Raw genomic sequence first — 12,334 nt, 5'->3', positions numbered from 1 at the left:
GCGCATCCCCCCGCCCCCCCCCCCACGGCTCCCGCCTCCGCGGGAAGAGGGGAGGGGGCCATAAATACCTGCGAGGCCAGGACGTGTTGCTGCAGGTGAAAGGGCAGCGCTGCCGCCGCCGCCGCCGCCGCCGAAGCGCTGGACAGTCCCTGGGCCGCCGCCGCCGTGGCCATCACCGTGTTATCCAGGCCGGTGACTCCCGCCGTGGCGCCGGAGACGGTGGCCAGCAGAGGGCCCATGCCCGCCATGCCGGAGAAGGCGCCGCCCATGGCGAACTGGCCGGGGTGGAGCAGCAGGGGGTGCCCGTTGGCCAGGGGGCTGAAGAACTGCTGGGGGGGCGGGAAGGCCAGGCTGGGCAGGTGTCCCGGGGCCAGGTGGCCGCCGCCGTCCGTCTGCACCGTCAGGGGGGCGAAGGGCTCCTTGGCCAGGCCTCCCCTGCAGTCCTCCTGGGGGGGGGTCTTGGCCTCCTCCCCGCCCAGGCTGCGTGTGCTGGAGGAGATGGTGGCCGGGCTGTGCCGGGAGTCCGGAGCCGCCTTGGAGGCCGCCTCTCGGCTCCGGCTGCCTGCCGAGTCCGGAGGGTAGAGGGAAGGCTTCGTCGGGCTGTGCTTCTCCCGAGCCTCCCCCGCCCCTCCGCCGGGGCCGGGGGCCGCCGCCGAACTGCTGTGGTGGCTGGGGGCCGTGCTGGTCGAGGTGGTGGTGGTGGTGATTTTCCCAGCGTCGCTGGCCTCCAGCGGGTCTTCTTTGCTTTCCGAGTCGCTCTCGCCGTCGCTGGGACACAAATCTGGAGAGGGAAAGGTGTGGGGGGGGGGAGAGAGAGAGGTGAGGAGCAGATTCGGAGGCGCTGGGGGAAGAGGAGCTCTGAGAGAGGACTCGAGCCAGCCGCCTTTCCTCACGAGGACCTCCCCTCCTCCGCCCCCCATCAATCTGGGACTTCAGCACAGGCCTTCCGAGTTGGACCCAACACTTTCAGGAGGGCGAACAGCACAGGAAATGAGCCCTTTCTGTTGTGTGTCTCCCCCCCCTTTTTTTTTCGCTGGCAGGCTCTTCCAGGCAGCCTCCTTCTGCCAGGCCTGGAAGACTCGGCGTGGCCAAACTTGGGCAGACTTAAAAGGCCTGCCGGCTTTCTCAGAAAGGTATGGCCCGGATCCTGCCAGAAGGAGCCGACACCGGGGTCCTCCAGACAAAGCCCTGCCCTGAAAACCGACCCCCGTCAGAGACAAAGCCCTCTGTTTTCCCCGTCGGAGACAAAGCCCTCGCTGTGGACAAAGCCCTACGCTGTGAACCTGTAGTCTCAAGCAGAGAACGGTCAACTCGCGAGGAGGCACGAGACAGAGTCGAACGCCCTTAACAGAACGCGGCGGCGAAAGTTCTTTGCATGCAAGTCAACCTCTGCACTCCACCAGAGTTGCCTCTTTCCTTCCACCATAAATTTCCAGTCGTGGTAAAAGGAAAGGTAACCTTCATTTCCCCAGGTTTTATTTATGCGGCTGTTCTGTTCTTGGAACACTTCCTCGTCTTCAAATGCATGCAAGCTTAGGTTGGGGTCTGGCTTCTTTCTAGCTTTGGATTCACTGCCTGCGATATACACTAAGCCCATTTATTTTCTCCTTCCAGGTTGAACGCCTTTGAGAGAGACTCTCTCTCCAGGCAGCCTCTCTCTCACGCGCACACAGAAAGCCAAAGTCCGCCTTAAAAAAAAAAAAAGCCCGAGTATAAAAATCAAATTAAACTCTCATTCCTTCTGCCAGTACAACAGACTTCAAGCCACGCTGCCAAACTTCCACTGCAGTCCATATAGTCATGGACAGAAGAAAGAAAGAAAGAAAGAAAGAAAGAAAGAAAGAAAGAAAGAAAGAAAGAAAGAAAGAAAGAAAGAAAGAAAGAAAGAAAGAAAGAAAGATCTCTCTGTTTTTTTTTCTGCCCAGTCGTGTGGGGTTGAAGGGGGGGGGGGCAGCAGAGGAAGAAACCCTTCCTTAATACAAAAAAACATTCCAATATGAATATTAATAGCGTGGTTGCAACACTGAACTTTTGCCCCGTGGTCTGTCTTTGCTCCCCTGCCTCAGCCAGTGCTGGCTGACTCCCTTCAAACCACAGAAGAAATATAGAGACAAGGCGGGAAGGGGAAAGTGGGATTTCTTAATGCTTGGAGCCTTTTCAGCAGATGCGTTTGCAAAATCACCTTTAAAAATAAGAAGTATACACATATTATTTCTGTCCAGCCGAGCTCCTTTCAACTCAAAGAACACGCCAAAAAGGCAATGACCCACAAGTTGAAAGGGGGGGGGGAGCAAGGAAAGTCTCCTGGTACAGAGAACAACGTAAATCTACGGTGAGAGGGACAGACCAGTGTCCTCACCTTTCAGATTTGAGGTGCCCACCGCAGACACGGCGGGGGAGGTGGACTGGGCGAAGCATTTAAAAGCTGTTTGTTCGCTAGAGGACTCGTCTGAGGTCCCGTTTTCCTTTTTCTGCCTCTCGTCGTAAACCCTCATGGACTGAAGGGTGAGCTGTTTTCTGTAGAGAGCAAGACAGAGAGAGAGAGAGAGACTGGTGGGTTCCAACGCAAAACAAACAAAGATACAACAATGTATCAGAGGGATGCGCAAGCACACCAGGCAGTCCAGCCCAGGACCCGTTTCAATGAAGCCCAAGCTGGGCTGGGAGCCGCCTTCCAATGTGGCAGAAGCGGCCCCCAAATTAAGACAGCGATCCTAAACACCCTGGAAAAGTAAGCCTCAATGAATACCAGCAGGCACCCTTGTGAGTGGGCTGCGCCTGATTGTTGAGGAACAGTAGGGATTTGAGGAAGGAATGTCTGGTTTCTAACCCAACCTCGAGGGAACTCAAGTCCCACAGATCTCCACGGAGTTAACAGTTATAAAATGGTGGCCTAAGCCTCAGATCCACTTACTCTAGAGCAGCCCCCTAAAACTCAGTGGGATTGCTACTGGCCACATCAGACCCTTGAAGGCTTCCATGTAGTTCCTCTGCTGGAGCAAAACAGGGTGCTCGCTTGAGGGGATTCGAGTTTTCTGTTTAGCAGTGGCTCGCAGGGCTTCTCCTGGCAGAAGGGGTAAGGGGGAGGGGCTGTCCATTAAAACCAACTGCACCGGACTGGTTTCCAAATGAAGGAAGCATCGGAAAGCCAAAAGTCTTTGTGTCTGAGCCAGTTGTGGCCAGATCAACCCAAACACAGGCCTTCTTCAAAATCCACACATACCCCTCCATACACACAATGCAATCCCACCCCCCATTTCCTCTTATAGTAACGTCTGAAACAGATGCTCTGCAGATCACTCATTCCAAAGGGAACTACTCAGATTTCCAAAGTTTGGTAAAGTTTGGGCGTGGTGATCAAAAAAAGAATGAAGCAGAGATGAAGGACAAGGAGGGAAGACAACAGGGGGTGGGGGGAGGGGAGGTATTTGTGAATTTCCTGCCTTGTGCAGGGGGTTGGACTAGATGACCCTGGAGGTCCCTTCCAGCTCTAGGATTCTATGATTCTACAATGGTAAGCTGCTACTGGAATATCCAGCATCTTCAAAGTTGCTGGTGAATTGTTTTAATGTCATAGTCTCAGCAAACAATTAATAGTTTTGTCAACAAAACCAAATTAGAGAGAAATTAGATATAATCTTATACATCTTGGGAATCAGTGTTTTTGTTCTTGCGAGATGAGTCAAATATTCGCTCTCCGTTTCTCTCTGACCCGTCTGTTCCTCCACCCATACAAAGCTGTTCTATATCATTCATGGTAAAAGAAAAACTCGGTGAGCACGATCCAGCCAAAGAGAAGCACCTTATTTCAAGTACATGCCTACAGCTCCACCCTATGCACTCTGACTTCGGCTTCAATTCCTGTGAAATCAATTAATTTATTTCTAATAAAGCATATAGGATTGGGCTAGATGTCTCTTGAATTGAAAGGCCGCTTAATAATGACTGGATGATACCCAGTTTCCATGTATTTGAACATTCTGCGCACAGTTCCAAAGAAATATTCGCATGGGAAGGATGCCTTACATAATGACCAATCCAGTTCCCATTTAAGAAGCCACCCAAATCGCAATTTGCTTAGTCTTATTTTCCCCTTCAGTCTCACACTGCAGGCTTTAAACTTCACCCTTTTCTCATGAAGTCCTGTTTGAAACCAAACACTTCATGGGCTTAAGATCAGGTTAGTACAACCTCTGAGGAGATCCCTTTACTGCGACGTTTTAGAAGATCAGCAGCTCTTGCCACATTGCCGCCACGCCACACACACCCTTCTGCTCGACATTTCTCGTTGCAGCTGGGTGACAATTACAAACACATGTCTCAGCCAATATCCTAGTTTGGGGAGAAGATTTCTCCCTTGGGTGGCATGGAACGCCATACTGGGAGATTGCAAACAATCTTTCTTTCTTTCTCTTTCTTTCTCTTTCTTTCTCTTTCTTTCTTTCTTTCTTTCTTTCTTTCTTTCTTTCTTTCTTTCTTTCTTTCGACAGTTCCTAATTAGGCTGGAAGACATTTCTTCCTTCCCCCTATCCCAGCACAACTGGCTGTTAACCAAAATACCTCGAAGGAGGAGAGAGATTTTTCCAGCTGACCTCTGGACTTCCCCTACCAAGTTGCGAACTCCGACCAGACACACGAGTACACACGGACTTACCTTTTTTCCCTTCGCCCATTCCCTGTGTCGCGAAAGCCTTTAGCAAATGGGTTGTTGTCGATTTTTAATTGGGTTATCTATTTTAAAAAAGAGAGGGTGGGGGAATATAGTCAAGGGAGAATAATTTCTGTTTGCAAGTTTTTCCCCTTCCACATCCAGGGCAGGTAGTCCCAGTAGGAACTTCTCCTATGCATATCCAATTAAATTAATGACAACCGACCAAGCAATCCCATTCGTTTCCACGGGCCTTGCTCAGGATTACTAGAACCTGCACCACCGATTTATTTTTTTAAAATAAAATAAAATAAAAGGCATCTTTTTAAAAAGCCACCTGTCAGAGTTGTCTCCCTAACACTTACAGCCAAACTGCCGGTTACCTTGGGGGCGCCTATAAGCAGCCAAAGGGTACGCCTGGCCATTTTGTTAGTCAATTACATCTCCGCTTGGACTAGTCAATTACACCGCCGTGGCTGTTTGCTTTTGGCTTTCCTAAACCCCCGCCGAGGAATGAATGGAACGCAGCCCTGCCATCCATTAAAAGTTATGTTTCAGTTTAAACTCTTTACCTGCCATAATTAAACCGCAAAGGAACGGTGGTCACCCGCTTGCTATAATAAAATACTTTATGTAATTACCTTCTGCAGCGATCGTGCTTGTGTGTATGTGTAAGGATGGGGTGGGGTGTACCGGGGAGGGGGGAGAGGGGGCTAACACAGTGTATCCTGTGCAAAACATGAAGGCTTTTCGCGCGATCTATGGCCCTTTTCAAGCTTCGGAGATCACGCTGAAAATATTTGCACCTCTCTGGTTTCCCGATTGACGTTATTTTTCAAGGTTATTTGGGCCAAAGTCAAACATTGGCGAGTTCCATTCAACTCCTTGCAGGGGTGCGGGGGAGAGGAAAGCACCTGCTCAGTTGTAAAATCCCCGGGACACAGAGAAACGTAACTCGCGGCCATTCACTTTTCTTAATAGGAATTGCTGGGGCCCAAAAGGTGGGAAGGGATCCGAAAAAGATCCGTCCCAGGTCTCCTTCCTTTCCCTCGCTTCCCTTGGGGACTTTGCAGAGCCTGCTGTGTTTCTGGATAGAATCATTACAGCTCTGAACCGTATTTCTCCTCCTCCTTGTCCTTCAGCCCTTCGGCCTGGGTTCAGTTCTGCTTTCCAAACGGTTGAGGGATCCGAGAGCACCGAGCCACCCTTTCGGTTTGGAGTCAGTGCAAGGGAGGCCTAGCAGGGTCAACCCATTACCTTCGAATGGCGCAGAAAAGGACTTAATTGATCCGACTGGGGCCCGCCTAGGTGAGGGCTGGAATGCGGGTTCTGACCTTTGCAAGAGATCGCCCGAGATAAGGCGGAAGGCGAGGGCCCTTCGGTTCAATTACAATGCGCTTTTACACGTAAATTTCACGGCAGTCAGACAAGTGCATTCTCGTTGGGACGGGAGGTGCTTTCTGGTGTGGACGGGGTGAGGGGTGGGGGGGGGGGGGAGAGCCCGCCGAGCCCGCCCCAGCGAAGTGGGGGAGAAGTCAATGAAAGGGAGACGCGAGACGGCTTGAGCCGGAGGGCCCTGGGCCACTCCACTGAAAACTACGGAGAGACTGGAAACATACTTCGGCTAGTCCTTTGCAAGCTTTTGTGGCCGGCCCAAACTGGCCTTGATCTCCGTAAGAATCCACCAAAACAACCACGAGAAGACCAGATAAGTCGTCCGACCAGAGTCCCGCTCTAACCTCCCCTTCCTCCACTCCCCGTCCCCACATCCGGATTCTGAGCACAGAAGTGCGTCACATTCACTACAACGGAGGTGAACAGTTGAGTAAGTCTGGCTGCACCACAGGAAACCCCCCCCCCGGGGGGCTTCCACCTCACAAACCTCCCCAAAGTTCACCAACCACGGGCTCTTGGAGGGAGGGAGCCGAAACGCCAAAGCTCTCTAATGTACAGCAAGCAAAAGGGCCGGAGACCACCTTTGGGGAGTCCTTCGCCTTGAATTCATTACCATAAATTTCCCCCTTGGCCGGGCTCCCACTCTGGTGGGCAGCCTCCTATAAACAGAATTATGATAATAAATGGGCGTCGGTTTGAGGGTGGTATTAAAACACTCTTTTCTCTCTCTCGCTCTCTTTTCCAAGCTTGGCCCAGCTTTTCCTGGGAAAGGCTACTAGACTGGGCTCTTTCCTCCATGCTTATACCCCCTCCAGACACCGTTAAAGAATCCAAAATCTATTAATAAAAACACTGCAATATTTTGCGGGGTGGTGGTGTTGAAATATAATAAAAACCAGATTTTGGTTGGGTTGCCATTGCCAATGGCAGCTTCAATGAATGAAGACAGAAAATCCTCGCACAGGCGCACAGAGCAGGCAAAATCTAATCTATCTCCACCCCCTCATAACGCCCCCCCCCGTAATGAGCTTTCTCTGGATAGATTGAACATTCGCCATCAGGAGGGTTTTAATTTCCCCTTTTAAGTTGATTTTGCAAGCGGCCTAAGGGAAAGTGGAGGGAGGGGGGTAGAGAGAGGCCCAAATGTTGGGAATTTTCTAAGCCAATTTCAAAGAGTGATCCAAGGCTCGAGCATACTCCCCCCCCCCACCTCCCCCTAAATACACTCCCCTTAATCCCCTTACCTTATCGTTCTGGTATGCGGTAACCGCGATGAATTCGGTCTCCGGGAAAACGTAAGTGCGGAAGGTGCTGTAAGGCAGTTTTAGAATGTCGTTGGCCCGGACAATGTGGAACCGCGGCTGGTACTTGTGCATAGAGTTCAAGATAGTCTGCAACGGGGTTGGGGGGGGGACGCGGGGAGGGGAGAGAGGGGCAGGGAAGAGTCGGTCAGAGGAGAACCTGGGGGTCCCCGTCCACCTGAACGGGAGCTGCCGACTAGCCCCCGCGACAGCCAGGCCAAGCCTTCCCCTGCCCGCCATTTTACAAGGTCTGTTGCTTGGGAATATTTGGCATGGAGGGGAAACGCCCCCCCCCTCGAAACGAAAATAGCCCCGCGGCAGTTAACGAAAATTGGACCGAAGCTGCTCTTGGAATCTATAAATACAGAGAGAGCTCCAGCCGGGCCTGGAAACTCCACGGCCTTGTCGCTAGCGCCTAAGGTCGGCAAATGCCTGCTAAAGCGAGCCAGGCTCTTCTCCCTCTACTCCCGAAGGCAGCAGTATCGATCCGGTTGCCGCACTTATTACTGGAGTGTTTGCTTTAAAGTTCCATTTGCTAACAGTAAACAGCGAAGGGCGAGGAAACCAGCTAATGCAGCCACTGGCGGCCTGAGGCCTCGACTCCCTTCAAAAAGACCTGCCGGGGGTTTCAAAACGATTAGGGGACGGAATCGGCTGGGATTCAGGCAGTTCAACTCCGCGTAGGCCCCCACTGGAGAAGTGAGCAGCGGCTCACGAAAGCTCCTATCCTGCCACAACGTTTGTTACTGGACTCTTGCTCTTTTCTTCTGCTACAGGCAGACGGACACGGCTACCTGTCTTGATTTGCCCCCACACGGGGCTTGCATAAGCGCTTCCCTCCTCTCTGTCCCCCCCTTTCCCCCCACTTATCCAGTTTGCTTATTGCAGAGGGCGTATGTCTACATATACATGTGCGTGTATGTATAAAGCAGCATAAATTTAATGCAAAACTATTCTCTGTTTCTACCTTCCATTTTCAACGCCAGTCCTGCCAAGTTTACAGATGAAGTCGACAAGTAGGCCCTCGGTGCCCGAAGTTTGCTGCTGCGATTGAGAGCCCTGGAGAGGAACCCCTCCGCCTCACCTAGTCTCGAACTGCATTTTCCCGGGGCCTTAACTCTGGCTGCACGTTTCAACTTCGGCCTAAGCCCTGCTTACTTTGCAGACTTTGTCTCTCTCCCCCCCCCCTCAAAGAAAAGCAAAAGGGGGGCAAATGGGGGGGGGACCGCCGCACACAAATTAAACAAAAAATGCAAATCACTCACAAATCCGTGTTTGTCCGAAATATTATTAGTAAGTTTCAGTTTGTGGAAGGTGACGACTTTCGACATCCACTGCTCGCCGGTAGCCGGGCTATCCGGATGGATATACATTCTCTTTGGCATTTCGGGGTCGGCTTTCCCGGCCACCATCCATCGGGAATTGTGGAATTTATATCTACAATCGTCCGCCGCCACAATGTCCATCAGCAAAATGTATTTGGCCTTTTTATCCAGCCCTGTGCACCGCACTTTAAATGGGGGGAACATTCGCCTAACAGGCAGACAAGAGAGGCGGAAGAGAAGAGACACAAGGAAGGCGAAGACTTTAGTCAAACAGAGCGGTCGTCCTCCCCGGACAATTCAGCTGCTGATTTTTCTGCAGAAATGGGTTTCCCCCCATCGGTTTAAAAGGATCTCCCCTCCCCCACCACACACACTTAAAAAAAAACTGGCTTCATCATCTAGATTGGTTGCTTTACTGAAAAAAGGGGAGGTAAACACTCTCTATGTGAAAAATAAAAGGAAACAGGGCCTTGTTGGAATGGAAGCATCGATGCATGCCTGTGTGTGTGTGAATCCATAGTATCACATACAATAATGTTCCAGATAAGGTTCCTAATCCACAAATATAGGAGTCGTAGGAAGATGGCCACACCCCTCCCCAGTTCCTGAAGTTAATTTCCAAACTACAAAGGGTGTCCTTCGAAGTTCGCTTTTATCCAGAACACACACACACACTCCCACACACGCACGTAAATTAAAAATTAACGTTAAAACAAATGAGTCCCCGAAGAGTAGATAATGCTCTCCGGAGTCTTCCTGGAAAACTGAGGGCCGCAGCCCTCCTCGCTGCCTTGCAGCAGCCTTCTGCACCCATTTCATGCTATTTGCAGTAATAAAGAAACAAATACATTTTAAAAGTCCTGCCTTGAACTGCAAAAGCACGGTTTCTCGGGGGTGGTATACGTTCCCAAAGGTGGCCTTTTTGCATAGGCACTAGAGGCAAGAATTGCAATTAAGTGTCAGTTAGGTAGTTCCTAATTGTAGTGATGTGCGAGGGAAAAATATACCTTGTCTTTGGCTTCTTATTCCGTCTCCCGCCATTGTTCTCTCAAAGAACTGTAAACTTTTTAAATGGGGGGGGGGAACTATTCTGCACTATTATCTAACGCATGATCAGCTAGGTTTAAATAGCCCTGCAGTTAGTGGGGCCTGCATAGAGCCAAGTGAACCCCCAAACCCATCACTCAGTGCGGAGGTCCTAAATGCATTTGTGTCTTTTCATGTTAGTGGGTTTCACGGTGACTTTCTTCCTCTAGAAACTCTACTTCAGCACGCAGCCCAAGAACATGATTTCCTTTCGGTGGGAAAAAATTGAACAGATCTGTTTCTGGCGGTGGTTTTTTTTTTTTTTGGGTGTGTGTTTGTTCTAATTCAAGTAGAAAGTACCCTGGTGTAGCAGTCTCTGGGCCTCGTACCTGTTTCCTCGGAAGCAAGTCCCATTCATTTCAATGGGGCTTACCCTCCAGTAAACTGGCAGGGGATCGCAGGCTGCTGCTATTAAAGCAGTCCGACCACCATTTTCCCACCAGGTACAACCAGGCGAAGATGTCTGGATTCCATGCAAAGGGAAATGGAGCGCGTACGCCTACTATGCATTGTGCATGCGTTGTGTCTGCATGTGCAAGTGAATACAGACACACAGGCTTATGCACACTGCAGGCACACGTCCCTAGGATATGGCCAGCGTCTAGCACAGTTTCCAAAACATTTCCACCATTTCAGACGAGGCAACATTATTGTTGCTGTTCTCCCCCACCCACCCACCCCCACCCACCCGCGGTTTGGCAAAGGCGGACTATTTGGAAGTCTGCTCGAGCCAGCAGAAGGGAACGAAGCAGGAGAAGAGAGGCGGTCTAGAGACCCCGCTCCCCCGGCCTCGGCCTCGCCTTACCTTCCGGACTTGGTAATCACCATCTCGGTGCCCCGTTTGTGGAACTGCTCCCAAAGCTCCTTGGCTTCCAGGTGGACTTTGGGGTCGTCCTCCACCTCTTCCTCCGGCTCGAGGGTCTTCAGAGGCCTCAGGTGAGCCGCCGCTTGGTGTCCCAGGGAGGAGAAGGCCATGCTGGAGTCCGCCGCCCCGACCAGTTGATCCATAATCGGTTTGGCCAGAGCCCCGGGGAGGGAGAGAGCCGCGGCCCCGTTGGGGGGCAGCGCCAGGGTCGGGAAGAAAGGGGGCTGGTGTCCCAGCACGGCGCTCATGGCGAAGTCCGGGGCCCGGTGAGGTAGGAAGGGGTGGTAAGCCATGCTGGTCCCAGGGATCACGGGCTCTCTCATGGAGATGTTCATCCAGCGCCTCCCTCGGATGGGGTCTTCCAGCGGCCTGAACCAGTTCTCAATCTCGGGCCGGCCTTTAACAGCTCATCCTGGAGCTGCAGTTCACCAGAGAAGGAGAGGAGGAGGAGGGGAGGGAGGGAGGAAGGAAGGGGAAAGGGGGTCGTCAGAAAAGGCGGCGAGCCACCGGAGGGGGTGTGAGCAGGAGGGTGACACACGCGGCCATCAGGCAGTCCAGTCCGCCGACTCCAAGCTGGGAAACATCTTCACCCGGAACTAAGGCGCTTCGGAGCGCTTCCTCCTCCTGGATGGAAGCTGCTTCTACTGAGGGCTGGTTTTACTCAAAGTCTGCTTTGGGAGGAACAGGAAATCGTGCGGGGCAGAAAAGGCCCCTCGGACCCCCGAAGCGTGGCCACGGTTTCTGCCAGAAGGCGATGGAGGAGCGAAGGGGAGAAAGGAGACGGCGGTCGTGCAGGTAGATCTGCTTCGGGGAGGCTGGCCAGCCGGCCGGCTTCTTCCGGTGAGCTCTTGCGTTGCAAAAGTGGGAGTCGGTGGGGAACAGGGTGAGCTCCCCCCCCGTCCTGCGGCTGCCCCCCCAAAAAAAACGGAAAGAAAGGTGGAATGCGTGCGCCTGTAGGGACACACAGAGCGAGAGAGTGAGTGGAGTAGAAGAAACTACGAACTAAAAATATATATAGGTCTCTCTTCTTCTAATCAGGTCTCTTACGATTCGCAGCGCTCGAAAAGTTGTAGGAAAAATGTGGCTTCCGTTTTCCCCTCCCCCCCCCCCAGCAGCGGTGCCTTTGCCAAAGTTTGATTCCAGCCAGCCTCTTCCCCTGTCTTGTCTCCTCTCCGGCGTCCTCTTTGGGTTTCTCCTGCCTTCCCGCTCTTTGTCTCTTCAAAGCAGTTATTTTTTTAAAAAAAAGGAAAAGGAAATGATCGCAGCTATTTCTTTGCTTTCTGAATGTTCGCGCCGGGCAGCCGGGCGCTCCTCCTCTCTCGCTCAGCTTCGCTCAGCTCCGGCGAGGCAGAAGTCGCGGCGAGCCCGGGAAGAGGGCGGCGAGACTCGTCGGGAGAGGCGCTCGCCTCCGAGACCCCGCCGTGTGAGTGTGTGTGTCTGAGCTTGGCTGCCTGGCTGCACCGGATTGTATGGATGTGTTGTGAGGTTGCAGGGCAGCTGCGGCATACTTGATTGGCTCTTTGACGCTTTCGGACCAATTGTGTGGCTCCATAGGCGTGGTTTTGACAGGTCGAGCGGAGGGGGACAGAGGCGAGTTATAAAAAGAAGGTGTCGGAAACTGTAACGCTGCAGCAAAGCATCCCCACTGCTCGGTGCCGTGCGAATATGTCAACATGATCAGAGGGGAGGGGAGGGGGGACGGAGGGGGGAGGGC

At 52.4% G+C, this 12,334-nt stretch overlaps 1 protein-coding gene across 1 annotated transcript in view; it reads right to left on the bottom strand.

The window, feature by feature from the left end:
- TBX3 (T-box 3) overlaps positions 1–12,118 on the bottom strand; it is a 14,877-nt gene extending 2,759 nt beyond the window's left edge. The window contains exons 1-6 of the mRNA XM_015405933.1: positions 10,561–12,118; positions 8,610–8,877; positions 7,288–7,434; positions 4,655–4,731; positions 2,360–2,517; positions 69–781 (exon numbers count right to left, since the gene is read on the bottom strand). Coding sequence (XP_015261419.1) covers positions 69–781; positions 2,360–2,517; positions 4,655–4,731; positions 7,288–7,434; positions 8,610–8,877; positions 10,561–10,955 — 1,758 coding nt within the window. The 5' untranslated portion in view covers positions 10,956–12,118. The remainder of the gene's footprint in view (positions 1–68; positions 782–2,359; positions 2,518–4,654; positions 4,732–7,287; positions 7,435–8,609; positions 8,878–10,560) is intronic.
- Positions 12,119–12,334: the final 216 nt, after the last annotated feature.

This window comes from Gekko japonicus, unplaced genomic scaffold (assembly GCF_001447785.1).
Source record: "Gekko japonicus isolate JY-2015 unplaced genomic scaffold, Gekko_japonicus_V1.1 scaffold297, whole genome shotgun sequence".
Lineage (NCBI taxonomy): Eukaryota > Metazoa > Chordata > Lepidosauria > Squamata > Gekkonidae > Gekko > Gekko japonicus.
The sequence above is the reverse complement of the archived record's forward strand: the minus strand, read 5'-3'. Positions and strand labels throughout refer to the sequence as shown.